This window comes from Marmota monax, unplaced genomic scaffold, assembly GCF_021218885.2.
Source record: "Marmota monax isolate L192 unplaced genomic scaffold, Marmota_monax_Labrador192_F-V1.1 WCK01_AAM20220418_F8-fsc00503, whole genome shotgun sequence".
Taxonomy (NCBI): Eukaryota; Metazoa; Chordata; class Mammalia; order Rodentia; family Sciuridae; genus Marmota; species Marmota monax.
This window is the reverse complement of record NW_026693958.1, coordinates 134,292-147,495: the sequence shown is the minus strand read 5'-3', so window position 1 is coordinate 147,495 and position 13,204 is coordinate 134,292. Positions and strand designations below refer to the sequence as shown.

At 35.2% G+C, this 13,204-nt stretch overlaps 1 protein-coding gene across 2 annotated transcripts; it reads right to left on the bottom strand.

Annotated features, from left to right (window-relative positions):
* Positions 1–4,016: 4,016 nt before the first annotated feature.
* LOC124106344 (olfactory receptor 10AG1-like) lies at positions 4,017–12,460 on the bottom strand. 2 transcript variants are annotated; one of them, XM_046463952.1, is made up of 2 exons: positions 12,443–12,460; positions 4,017–4,961 (listed from the first exon to the last, which is right to left on the bottom strand). In XM_046463952.1, the coding sequence occupies exons 1-2, from the start codon at positions 12,458–12,460 to the stop codon at positions 4,017–4,019; spliced, it is 963 nt and encodes a 320-aa protein (XP_046319908.1). The 2 variants fall into 2 exon arrangements, with proteins under 2 accessions (XP_046319908.1, XP_046319909.1); XM_046463953.1 differs by lacking the exon at positions 12,443–12,460 and having other exon boundaries at positions 4,017–4,967.
* Positions 12,461–13,204: the final 744 nt, after the last annotated feature.

Here is a 13,204-nt window from a genome sequence, read left to right as displayed (position 1 = left end):
AGGGGGAGCTTCACTTTCTTTTTACTTCTGCATAGTAATGGGGATCCATCTCTGGACCATATGCATGCTAGGCAAGTTGTCTAACACTGAGAAACAAACCCAGACCACAGAGTTATATTAACAAAGCTATATTACATACAATAAATAAACAAATTGATCATATGAAAACTTGTGAGTTATTCTGATCAATAAACAAGACAAAATACACTAAAAAATAACACTCATTTGTAGGGGTTCTGTGTATGGGATGGAGATCTCTGATAGCTTCATGACTGTGGCATGCTTGATGGCTAGGAAGTTTCTGTGCAAATACATGGAATGTCTGGATGCTGGGAAAACTTCTGTGCAGAGACACAGGATGCCTGGCTGCTGTAGCAATGTCCTTCATGAGGAGTCTGTCTCTGTGTTGGAGTCTTTTCAGCTTCAGCCTTGATCTCAAGCACAGAGTTCCTGGGAATAAAGAGACTCTCTTGTTAGACAACCACAATGTTTCACTGAGCCTAAACCTGTCCACATAACACTAAATTTTATACAATGGACTTTGTTGAGAGCTTCACAAAGCTACTAACATTGCACATTGCAACTTAATATGTAACTGAGGAGTAAGTTGCATAATGTTGCTAAGTCTATAAGCTGCCTAGTAACACAATGAACAATAGGTACTAATGATGCCAATGATCTAAAGTAACCTACTGATAGAAATAAAGCTTGGCAGCTTGGCCCCCCTCTGCCATCCTGCCACCTTTTCTGCCTCTGCATCTTGTCTCTGTGTCTCCTTTTTATTTTCCTTACACATATTCATTTACTGGGGATGACAATCAAGGAGTTTAAAATAACTACAATGATGTTTTAAGAAAATTATTTAAAACTAGATGACCCATGAAAAAAAAAGATTAAATAATTAACCAAGGATTTGGAATTTATGCAAAATAATAAAATGTAATTAAGAACCACAGTATCCACAATGAGCAAGTTATGGCTTGACACCAATTATCAGAACACAAAGAATCAAGTTGTTTATATACATATACAAACACACTACATTTTGGGATTCATATATGTTAATATATGAATTTTAAAGGACATTGTTTATGTTATTATACAACTGTTAAATCCAAAGATCTGTATAGTGTGTTAGTGAAATTTAGAAGCAGAACAGCAAGTGGTTTCATTTTTATATAAATCCAAAGACCTCAGAACGTAAAAGGTAGATCATGCAGTTCTATTTAAGCAGACTTGAGACCCAGGAAGAGCTCATGCCTTAGTTTTCACACAAAGACAAAGAAAAGCTAATGCTCTGCTTTGAAAACCATCAGCAGGCAGATTCCTCTCTTACTCAGGAGGTTTAGACTCTCAGTACTATGCCTTCCTTCCAGTGACTGGATAAGTCTCCCAAATTAGATGTGTTTTTCTAAGACATCCCATCTTTCCTTCTCTTTATCTTTTAAGGGCTCATGTGATTAGATTTGCTCGACCTGAATAATGTCCCTTTCTCAGGATGTTAAACCTTAATCACCTGTGCAGGGTCCCTTGCCCATGTGATTCAACACATGCAGGTGTTCCAGGGATTAGGATGTGGACATCTCTTGGGACCCTTGTTCTATCTATCACAATACCTAAGTGAGATAGAAGGACTAATTTTTACATTTTTTATTTAAATGGATTCATTAATGACATAAATTAATCACTGATAGGCCACATGATATTAAATCATAAAGTATTATAGATTAAGTTATTTCAGACACAAACTCTAAAATGTTCATGTTGATTGATGGGTTTTACCATTAATTTACAATTCATTTCAAAGATAATCTTACTAAGAAAATAGTCAATATTAAAAAAAAAACTAAAGTAACTACATTACTAAGATTAATTTCAATTTTTTAATCAAATAGGCTTACTTGTGTAGGTAACTAACATTGTGGAATATCCATTTATTCAAAAATAACATTGTATGTTATCTCAATAAATTTAATATAAAATACATAGCTAGTGATTTCTTCAAGAATCATATCTGATTGCAGCCTACATTTCAATGTTTTCCTAATAATGATGCTCTAATATTTTTTTTTATCTTAGGTGAATAGTTATAACTTGTATTAATCCTGGTTGTTAACAAGAGAAAACATTATCTGTATTTAACTAATTTTAATTGTTATAAAATGTAGTTAAATTACATTTAACTACTCAATACTTTGCTGAGAATGTGAAGCATAAAACTCAGTTATCCAAACTTGTGGGAATAGTTGGTGCCAGCGCCAGTGTGATTCCTGCTTTAACAAATTTCAGAAAATAAACAATTACCACAAGCATCTCCTCTATAAACTTCACCTTTATCACCACAGTCATATTAGCATGGTCTTCTTCAGGACCTTTATGCCAAATTCCAGATTCAATATAAAGCATTAAATGAATATGCACATATACTTTCAGGAATAAAATACACAAATGAATAAATGTAAAACATTATTATAGTTGGTGAAAGATGCATATCGATTGATAAAGTAGAAATGTAATATTTCCAGGACAGGAGCTAGCATGTTCATGTATTGTAAGAGTATCACATTTAAAGCAACAGACGGAGTGATGCTCAGATGCACAAAACAAACATACAGAAAGACAACTTATTTTAGAATGCAATAGTGAATGGGTGGGCATTTCTGGTTGTCTAGATTAATGCTCCTTTCTTCAATGTCAGCTCAAAGATTTAATAATTTTAATCAGTTTAGAGTGAATTCAAAGCATTAAAGCAAAGGTAAGGAAATGCAGTGCAGCTGTGAGGACTTTACATGTTACTGAAAATAGCTTCCAAGACTTCCTTGCACATCTGCACTTATAGATACAGCATAAAATAGGAAAAGTTTTAGGCCTGACTGATGGAGTATAGTACAGAAACAGATAAGGGCTGAGGATGTGGCTCAGGGTAGAGGACAGTCCTGGTATGCATAAGATCCTGAGTTCAATCCCCAGCACCATAAATAAATAAATAAATAAATAAATAAATAAATAAATAAATAAAGGTTGGGGGATGAAAAGATAATTATGAAAGGTATTGTGCAACCATGACATCAAAGCAGGAAAACATATGGAGCAAAAGAAAATCAGTTTTGAGAGATAGTGATGTTGTATTATTTCTTGTGCTCTCATGGCAAGTTGTTTGGAGGAGAAGGTAAGACCTGCATGAATGTAAGACTCTTTTTTTTTCTATATTTTCCTTATAATTTTTTGGTATCAGTGATTGAACACAGGGATGTTTTACAGCTGTGCTAAGATCCCCAACAATCGTTTCTATTTATTTATTTTTATTTTGTGTCAGGGTCTTGCTAACTTGCTGAGGATCTTGCTAAATAAACAGGCAGGTTATAGCTTGAGATTTCCTTGCTTCAGCCACCTGATTTTCTGGGATTGCAGCTATGCACCACTCTACCTGGCGCATGCATCTTTTCTTTTGGTATTATTCAGGAAGTATTCTACTTTCGTGCATAGTTATCTTAATTCCTACTGATAACAAAAAAATATAGATTTTGCTAGAACACTGTGGTAGGCCAAAGTAACATTCACTTTTCCATTTAATCAGCTTAGTATTTCCTGAATAAATATCCATTATACGAATACCTTTGCTAACTGTGTCCCACCTGCAATATAATAAAGATGAATTTCAGTCTATAAAAGTACAGACATTTAGGTAAATTCCATTAAATTTAGTAAATTTCCATTAAATTCAATGCATAAGATCTTAAATTTTAAATTCTGCTAATATATTTTTAGGGCAAATGTGATACACTTTAACATTTTATTCATGAGAAATTATTTTCTTTAGGTGTGATCACAATGACAGATAAAGTTCCCTACATAAATAAGGTGAGCAAAATAGATTACAGGATAAAATTTAAATATAACAAATTACATCATAAGCTTGAAAAAACATTACCCTCCAAAAGGAGAATGCAGAGAGTTGAAATATTTCTCTGATAACTGTGATATATGGTAAAACAACCTCTAGTAAACTCTGAACACTATGTTTTAAGCAAGAGTCTTTTGAATTCAGCAATCACATCCTGGTTCCTGAGGGTGTATATCACAGGATTGAATGTGGGAGTCACTATAGTATAGAAAAGAGAGAGCAGTTTGTCAGTTCCTGCAGAATGATTTGATTTGGGACTGAAGTAGGTAATCGAAGCTGTTCCAAAAAATAAAACTACAACCAGCAGGTGGGAGGAGCAAGTGGAGAATGCCTTAGTGCGTCCTTGGGCTGTTGGCAACTTCAGAATTGTGGAAATGATCTTGCTATAAGAGGCTAGTATCAACAGAAAAGGGACCGCAGCAACCAACATCACTACTACATAGATAGATATCTCCTGTATAGAGGTGTCCCCACAGGCTAGCTTGAGAATTGGGGGTATGTCACAGAAGAAGTGGTTGATTTGGTTAGTATGACAGAAATGCAGAGAGAATATTCGGCATGTTTGCCCTATTTGGACTGGCATTCCCCCGAGCCAGGAGCCAATGGCCAGTTGATGGCACTTCTTTGGGGTCATGACTACAGGATAGTGCAGAGGGTTGCAGATGGCCACGTAGCGGTCATAGGCCATCACAGCCAGGAGGAAACATTCTGCAGTTCCCACTGCAAGGAAGAGGCACATTTGGGTGGCACAGCTCAGTAGAGAGATGCTCCTATCCCAAGTCCAAAGACTGACCAGATACCTCGGGAGTGTGACTGAAACATAACAGATTTCCAGTATAGAAAAATGTGCCAGGAAAAAATACATGGGTTTGTGCAGGGCAGGGTCCAGCCTGGTTATTATGACTATGAGACTGTTCCCAATGAGGATAACCATGTAAATGATGGAGAACACCCCAGATAGAAAGCCTTGGAGGTTTGGAAGTTCAGAAAATCCCAGCAGAACAAACTGCACCACTGTGGAGACATTTTCTTCAGCTTGTATCTCTTCATACTTCATCTGTGGGAAAGAGTGAACCAGAAGTACAAATCATTTTGCTTCTTGGGCTTTTGTGTTCTCATGTATAATGCAGTGATGGCAAACCTACTGATTTCTGTGTTTACTTTTGAACAAAAACTTTTAGGGGTTCTAAGATTATAGCTTAGCATATTTTTTTTTTTTACATAAATGCACTCCTGGTAAAAATTGTATTAAATACAGCCATGATTTCATTGTTCAGTTGCCTTGTCTTTCTGAGGAGAAAGGGTCTCTGATCTATTTCCCTTTATTAGCAATTCAAAGTTTATTTAATTTTTAATAAATATTTTGTGTAACCTTTGGCATTGTTCTGATAAATGAAAAAATTCAATTTTTATATATTTTTTTTCTGTCACACTTCCATCATCCAGTTCATCTTTGACTTTCTGATTCTTGGTGATTTTATTATGAAGAAATAATAATAAACTGCGCATTATAAATTTTTGAAAATGATTTCTTACTGGATCATGTGTTTGTATTTCAATTTAAAGTATATACAAGGGTAATTATACACTTTATTCAGATTTTGTAGTTTTGAAAAAAAAAGAAATCTATATGTCTTCATTGTCTGGAAAGCTCAACAGGGAGAAGTATACACATGTACACCCATGTCCAGAAAGTAATTCTGACTAAAATGTGCACACTTACTTTACTTATTTATTTTGTAAAAAAAAGCAGTAATATCAACTCATCTCTGAGGTCATCTTAAATCACTCAGTGCTCTCTGTGCTGTATGTTGTTGACCTTGTTTGTTTCATTAAGTCAATTCCCTTGTGTGTGGGAGTGCATTGATGTGTAAAATTATATTGGAATGTGATTATTTGCATTTCCTATGTTCTGACTTTATCTCTGGTCCTAGATTATAAATTTCTTAAGATTGTCTACAGATTTTATGTGCATTGGATTGCATAATTGCTTCAGAAAATTTCATTTGCTTACCTTCTGAATAAATTGCATGTATGTCACAGTGACTGCTTCATTGGACCAATCCCAAAGGTGTAAGACTGGTTCCCAGACAAAACGCAGACCTTCAGCTATGGATTGAGCATGTCTTACATGTATGTCATGGTTCATTTGTTCTGTGTGATAAAGTTGGGAGTGAGGGTGAGTAGGCATTTTTGTAGTTTCATTTACTTTTGCAAAAGTAGCATTTTTTTCCCATCTACCTCCTGAGTTAAGTCATTCACATGCTAAAAGAGAATAATTCACTGCAAAGGGGAGACACAACTCTAATCATATGCAGAGACCCATTAAGTGTGGACAGTTACCAGATTTCAACTTCAAAGATGTTTAGAGGGAAGTGTGAAAGTAGCAATGCAGTGAGAAAACTTGAGTATCCAAAGGATTTTCTGTGAATTCAAGAAGGAAAGTTAAATATACATTAACTTTACCATCTTTTATATGAAAGTAATTATTTAAAGCCTATACTATATATATATATATATATATATATATATATATATATATATATATATGTATGAATGCATATATATGTATGAATGCATATGTATATGTGTATAAATATATAAAAATACTATCTTCTACAATTGCATAGGTCTATTATTTATTTATTTTGTTTACTTATTTTGCATTGCTATCAAATAAAGCTGAGGTTTTATATCTGATATGCAAGCATTCTACCACTGAGCCACATCCTCAGCAAGCCTCTTGTATTTTTATTTTGATCACTGCAAAGATGCTCTAAGTTGATCTCATCAAACGAAGACTAGAATGATGGAAGTTAATGAACTGGGGGGACTGGACACTGGAGGGATCAGTGAGTTGCTTAATGTGTATGAATCCTAGTTATTTGCACTGGGAGGTTTGGTATGCCATTAAAAGGAGTGAGACTATAGATAACAAAATTATATTGTTATTTCAAGTGAACTAAAATAATTTGGAGGTTTTCACCATAAAGGACTGATAGATATTTGAGGAGACACATTTGCTCTGATTTGAGCATGACATAGGTGTATATGAATGAAAAAATCTGAATGTTCAATTACATGCATTACTTACAACCAAATTGAAGGAAACAAAAAGAAATAGGTGCACCCCCATATAGAAAACAACTGTAATTGAGTTTTTAAAATAATCTGTAGTCTGTCTTTAATAATATTTCAAAGATGATTCAGTTTGAGACTATTCAGGAAATGTTTTACTATACTGTCCTGCATATTAATGATATTTCATTCACTTATTCATTTAAAATTCAGCCTAAAGAGTGATATAGGAACAATGATAAAAATAGCAAGCAAATAATAATAATGATAATGATATTATCATTTGATAATTCCAGGATAAAATGCAAAGCCATTTCAATAATACTTTTTACCTACTTGTTGGTTAATAGTACAAAATTCTGTTTTATAACATAATATCCCTAGATTCATTGCATACAAAATACATTCTTAACACATAGTAACATCTTAAATGTTTGCATGTAAAATGATGATGATACAGAAAATGATGATAGTCATTAAGATATGGGTTCATTAGTTTAAGAAGCACATTACATTTTTATATCCTTTGATGTTACAACTAAGTACAAAATCCATGTGAATCAGTGTTTTCAAATAAAGAACACATTTTCAAAACTTTCTACATTTAAATGTTAAATATACGGAAATGTATACAATAAATTTGTGTTAGACATCAGTATTGATTTTTACCTATTTGGATCATGGTCAAATACAATGCTTACCTTTATTGACTGATTAAGAAGTAAGAGCAAAATGAAAGAGAAGTTGCTTTCTTATGTCAGTAATTTATTTTATTTGAAAAATAGGCCCACTGCTTTCTCAAATGTAGTCCATTGGCAGATCTAATAATGTTCTTTATGTAGTAAATATTTTCTGCTCTAGGGATCAACTTCTTTCCCAAGGAGACCTCTAATTGAATTAAACAATTCTGTTGCCAATCAAGGATTCTGGTACAACCAAAATTCTACATGACCATATATTTTTTCATAAAGTCTCCCCTCCCTGCCCCCCCTCTTGTTTTTTTTAAATTAAGAAAGCTGAGCTTAAAAACATCAAAACACTAGAGGGCTATAAACACTTTGCTTAACATATAAATTTAAATATCTTTAAAAAGATACAACCCACGTAATGTGTTGAGCTGGAAAATTTTTCTGTCATTGAAAATTATAATGACAGAGTTATGAACCTAGCCAAACCCCTATGTTATCTTGAACATGGGTCTTCTTCATCATATCTACCTTGGTCAGGTAAGCAACATCATGCCCTAATTTAGAGATGGGGAGACATGGGGTAAAGTTTTCAAGAGAATGTCTTCCCTGTTCCTTTCAGGTGTATAAACTGGAAAAAGGCATGCAGAACTTTCTTACAAAACTCCTATGTAACATTTCATCATAGAAACCTGGAAGAGAAGCTACAAAATCTAATTTAAAAATGAACTCCCAAGTGACCAGTAAGACACTCTATGATCAGAACCTGACCTCTATCATCAAAAATAAAATTCCAAGCAGTGAGTACATGAAGTTCACAGTAAAGGACCAGCTCAGGTTAATGTTGGCTTCTCTAATGTAATGAGTGTAATACAATGGATCGGGAATCTGTAATACCCAGAGAAACAAACCTATTTAGATGTATAATCACAAAACACAACAGAGAGTAACATTTGATATAGCTATGGCAAACAGTAATAGATTTATACACATTTAAAAACTGATAGAGGGATACACTTGGTTTAAAAAGATCATTCTTTGCACTGAATTACCTCTAGTCATAGGTAATAGTCACCAATTTTGAATTTTGTTACCTTAAAATTTATTTTATCTTAAATTTAGCTATTAGAACACATTTATAACAATATTTATTAAGGGTCTTAATTTTAATTTTAATTATGCTTATTGATAGTGGACATCATTTATGTGAATATTATCTTCTATATATCACAAGTATGTTAAATATTTAACACTTTTATGCATTTGTTTATTTCTTTTCAAGCTGTTATTTTTTTGGCCATTCTTTGCATATTTTCCAATGTTTCCTTTGTAAGGTAAGTGATTTGAAAATGTTTTCCCAGTATTCATTTTTATGATCTTAACAATAGTGGTACAAGAGAAAACTATTTCAATTTTAAAGCAGTCTATTTTTAAAATGTTGTTTTTATGGATTATGCTTTTGCTAATGTACTTTAGAATTCTTGCCTATTCCAAGTCTTAACGACCTACTTCTGTGTTTAGTTCTAGTAGTTCTACACTGTTTAGATTTTACATTTAAATCTATTGTTTGTTTTTATTCTTTTTTTTCCATAAAGCTAAATTTTTAGATTGATTTTTTGTTTATATTTCTGTGTGTGAAAACTTAATTCTTTCAAATGAAGTTTTACAAAAATAGCCTTTGTTCAATTAAAACCACTCATACTATTGTCAAAATTCAGTTATCCACATTTCCTCAATGGATTAGTGAAAAACCAGAATATGATAAAGATGGACAAAATTGTCAACTGCACTCATGTTTTCGAAATCTTTCAAATTATCTATGGTCCATTGCAAATTGTGAAGTGTTTCAGAAAATGAAACTGACATCCACAAGAGCATTCAAAATCAGTAAATTTTAGAATGTGACTAAACCTATTATCTATTCTCAGCTACATTGATCAGGACATTTACCAAGCTGTGTATGCCAACAATATTGGCTCTCTGTTGTCACTATTGGGAGAGGTTTGTGTTACCTAGAACTGAGTATAAAATGTTTTCAAAGATAACTGTTAAAAGGTATAACAACTTTGATGGCAAATTATACTAGAAAAACAATGTTTCAGATATACCAAACTTTCTTTATAGAAAGGAACATATGACAAAAAAATCCAACAAAGATAACTGAGGAATGAGAAACATAAAGTGCGTACTGAAAAAACATCCTAATTCCTACTGATCTATAGACTGGTTGCAAGAATACAGTTCCATACACAGTCAGAATAGTCCAGAAAGCCAACACACAAGCCATTTTTTCCTGGTTCAATATAAACTCAAAAGTAGAGGGAATAAAAATTGAAATCCAATGCAATATTTTTTTTAATTTTGTAAACTATGTCTCTTAATCACAGACACATGTATCAGCAAAGAGTAAATTTTCTTACTCAAGATGAGTAAGCACAACATATTCTCTGACCTCTAAATTACTTTGAGCCATGAGTAATACAGAGGAACTCAGAATGTCAATTGTCACAAATACAAGTAACAATAAATTTTGGCGAACACATAGAGAAAAACGTTCACTCATACATTGTTGGTGGGACAGCAAATTCGTGCAACCACTATGAAAACCAGCATGGAAATTCTTCAGGAAACTAGGAATTGAATCAACATTTGACCCAGTTATCCCACTTCTCAATAGGACTTAAAATCTCCATACCACAGTGACCTAAACACATCAATATTTATAGCAGCTGAATTTACAATAGCTAAGCAATGGAACACAACTAGGTGCCATTCAGCAGATGAATGGATAAAGAAAATGAGATACACACACATATATCACATATATATCAACATACACACACACACACACACACACATGGAATATTACTCATAAAGAAGAATGATATTATGGCATCTGTAGGTAAATGGATGGAAATGGAGACTATCATGCTAAGTGAAATAATACAGTCCCTCAGACCAAAGCTGAATCTTCTATATGTTATGTGGATGCTAACACACAATAAGGAGGGGTCTATAGAATTTAATAGAATTAGACAAAGGGATGAAAGGAAGAGAGAGGGAAGGAGAATAGGAAAGATAGGAGAATGAATCAGACATAAATTTCCTGTGTTCATTTGTGAATGCATGACCAATTTAACTCCACATCTTGTATAACCATCATATACTCCATGTATGTGTAATATGACAAAATACTCTCTGTTTAGTTCCACTAAAACAATGAGATTTAAGTGTGAGTTTTCATTTATGCAGCTCCAATATTTTTATAAGCTTCCTTATTTTCACAGCATAAGACCATTTATTGATGTTTCCACCAGGTGTATGAAATTACAGAGAGCTTCACTTTCTCATTACTTGTGCATAGTGATGGGGATTCACCTCAGGCAAAAAAAAAAAAAAAAGTTTGGAAGACAAAAAGAATAATTATGCAAGATATCTTGGGACCATGACATCAAAGGAGGAAAATATATGCACAAAAGAAAGTCAGTTTTTAAAGACAGTAGTGTTGTGTTACATCATGTGCTATCATGGCAAGTTATTAGGATGAGAATGAGACCTGCATGCATGTAAGCTTTTTTCTTTTCCATATAATAAAGGGTATTGGTGATTTTACACAGTGATCCTTTACAACTAAGATCTCAATTTGTCCTTATGCATGCTAGACAAATTGGCCCACACTGAGAAACAAACTCAGATCAGAGAGTTATATATAAAAAGCTATATTACAGAGAAAAGGCCCAGTGGCCCGCGGAGGGACAGAGCTTCCAATCACTCCTGCAAGGTAAGCGGGCCTGCGACCCACCGGCAGAAGAGGAGCAGCGGCCTGCTGAGAGGCAGAGCCGCCCCCTCCCCCCGCGCCTGCAAGGTAGACGGAACTGTGACCACCAACAGAACAGGCCAGACCTGCAACCGACAGACAGAACAGGCCCAGTGGCCTGAGGAAGGGTAGAGCCGCCCCCCCCCCCCGTGCATGCAAGGTAGGCGGACCTGCGACCCACTGGCAGAAGAGCCCCAGAGGCCTGCAGAGGGGCAGTGCCGCTGCCTGCGCCTGCAAAGTAGGCAGAACTGCGACCACCAACAGAACAGGCCAGACCTGCAACCGACAGACAGAACAGGCCCAGTGGCCTGAGGAAGGGTAGAGCCGCCCCCCCCCCCCGTGCATGCAAGGTAGGCGGACCTGCGACCCACTGGCAGAAGAGCCCCAGAGGCCTGCAGAGGGACAGAGCCGCCGCCCGTGCCTGCAAGGTAGGTGGACCTGCTACCGACCGGCAGAGCAGGCCCAGCGGCCTGCCGGCGTGGTAGGCATATTGCCCCAATTGGAGGAGGGGCAGAGCCGCCGCCCGCATCTGCGAGGGAGACTTTGCAACTATACAAGACCAATATAAATATATAGGGGGAAAATTCAATAGCACAACAGTTTCACCAAGTAGAAAGGAACGCGAACAGTATGAAGACACAAGGTAAGAAAGGACCACAAGCAATGCAGGTCAACTCAATGTTAGAAGAGGTAATAGCTGCAGCAGATGGAATGTCAGATAAAGAATTCAAGATATACATGCTTCAGATGATCTGGAGTCTCAAGGAAGACATCAGACAGCAAAATCAGACAATGAAAGATCACTTCAACAATGAATTACATAAACAAATCCAAGAAGCAAAAGATCAACTATACAGGGAGATAGAGGTTATAAAAAACAAACAGAAATCCTAGAAAGGCAGGAAGCAATAAACCAACTTAAAAACTCAATTGAGAATACTACCAGCAGAGTAGAACACTTAGAAGATAGAACATCAGACAATGAAGATAAAGTATTTCAACTTGAAAAGAACATAGACAGCTCAGCAAGACTGTTAAGAAACCATGAGCAGAACATCCAAGAAATATGGGATAACATCAAGAGACCAAATTTAAGAGTCATTGGGATACAGTAAGGGACAGAGTTTCAAACCAAAGGAATGAGCAATCTATTCAAAGAAATAATACGAGAAAACTTCCCAGACTTGAAGAATAAGACAGAATCCCAAATCCTAGAAGCCTACAGGACGCCGAATGTGCAAAATCATATGAGACCCACACCTAGACACATTATAATGAAGATGCCCAACATACAGAATAAGGAGAGAATTTTAAAAGCTACAAGAGAAAGGAAGCAGATCACATTTAGGGGTAAGCCAATCAGGATAACAGCTGATCTTTCAACACAGACTCTGAAAGCTAGAAGATCCTGGAATAACATATTTCAAACACTGAAAGAAAATGGGTTCCAACCAAGAATTGTGTTTCCAGCGAAATTAAGCTTCAGGATGGAAGATGAAATTAAAACCTTCCACGACAAACAAACGTTAAAAGAATTTGCAGCTAGAAAACCATCTCTTCAAAACATCCTTGGCAAAACATTACAGGAAGAGGAAATGGAAAATAACAATGAAAACCAACAGTGGGAGGTAAGACAGTAAAGGGGGGAAAAATAATCAAAGAGGAAAACAAACCATGTTTAGTAACATAAATAAACAAATATGGCTGGAAGAACAACCC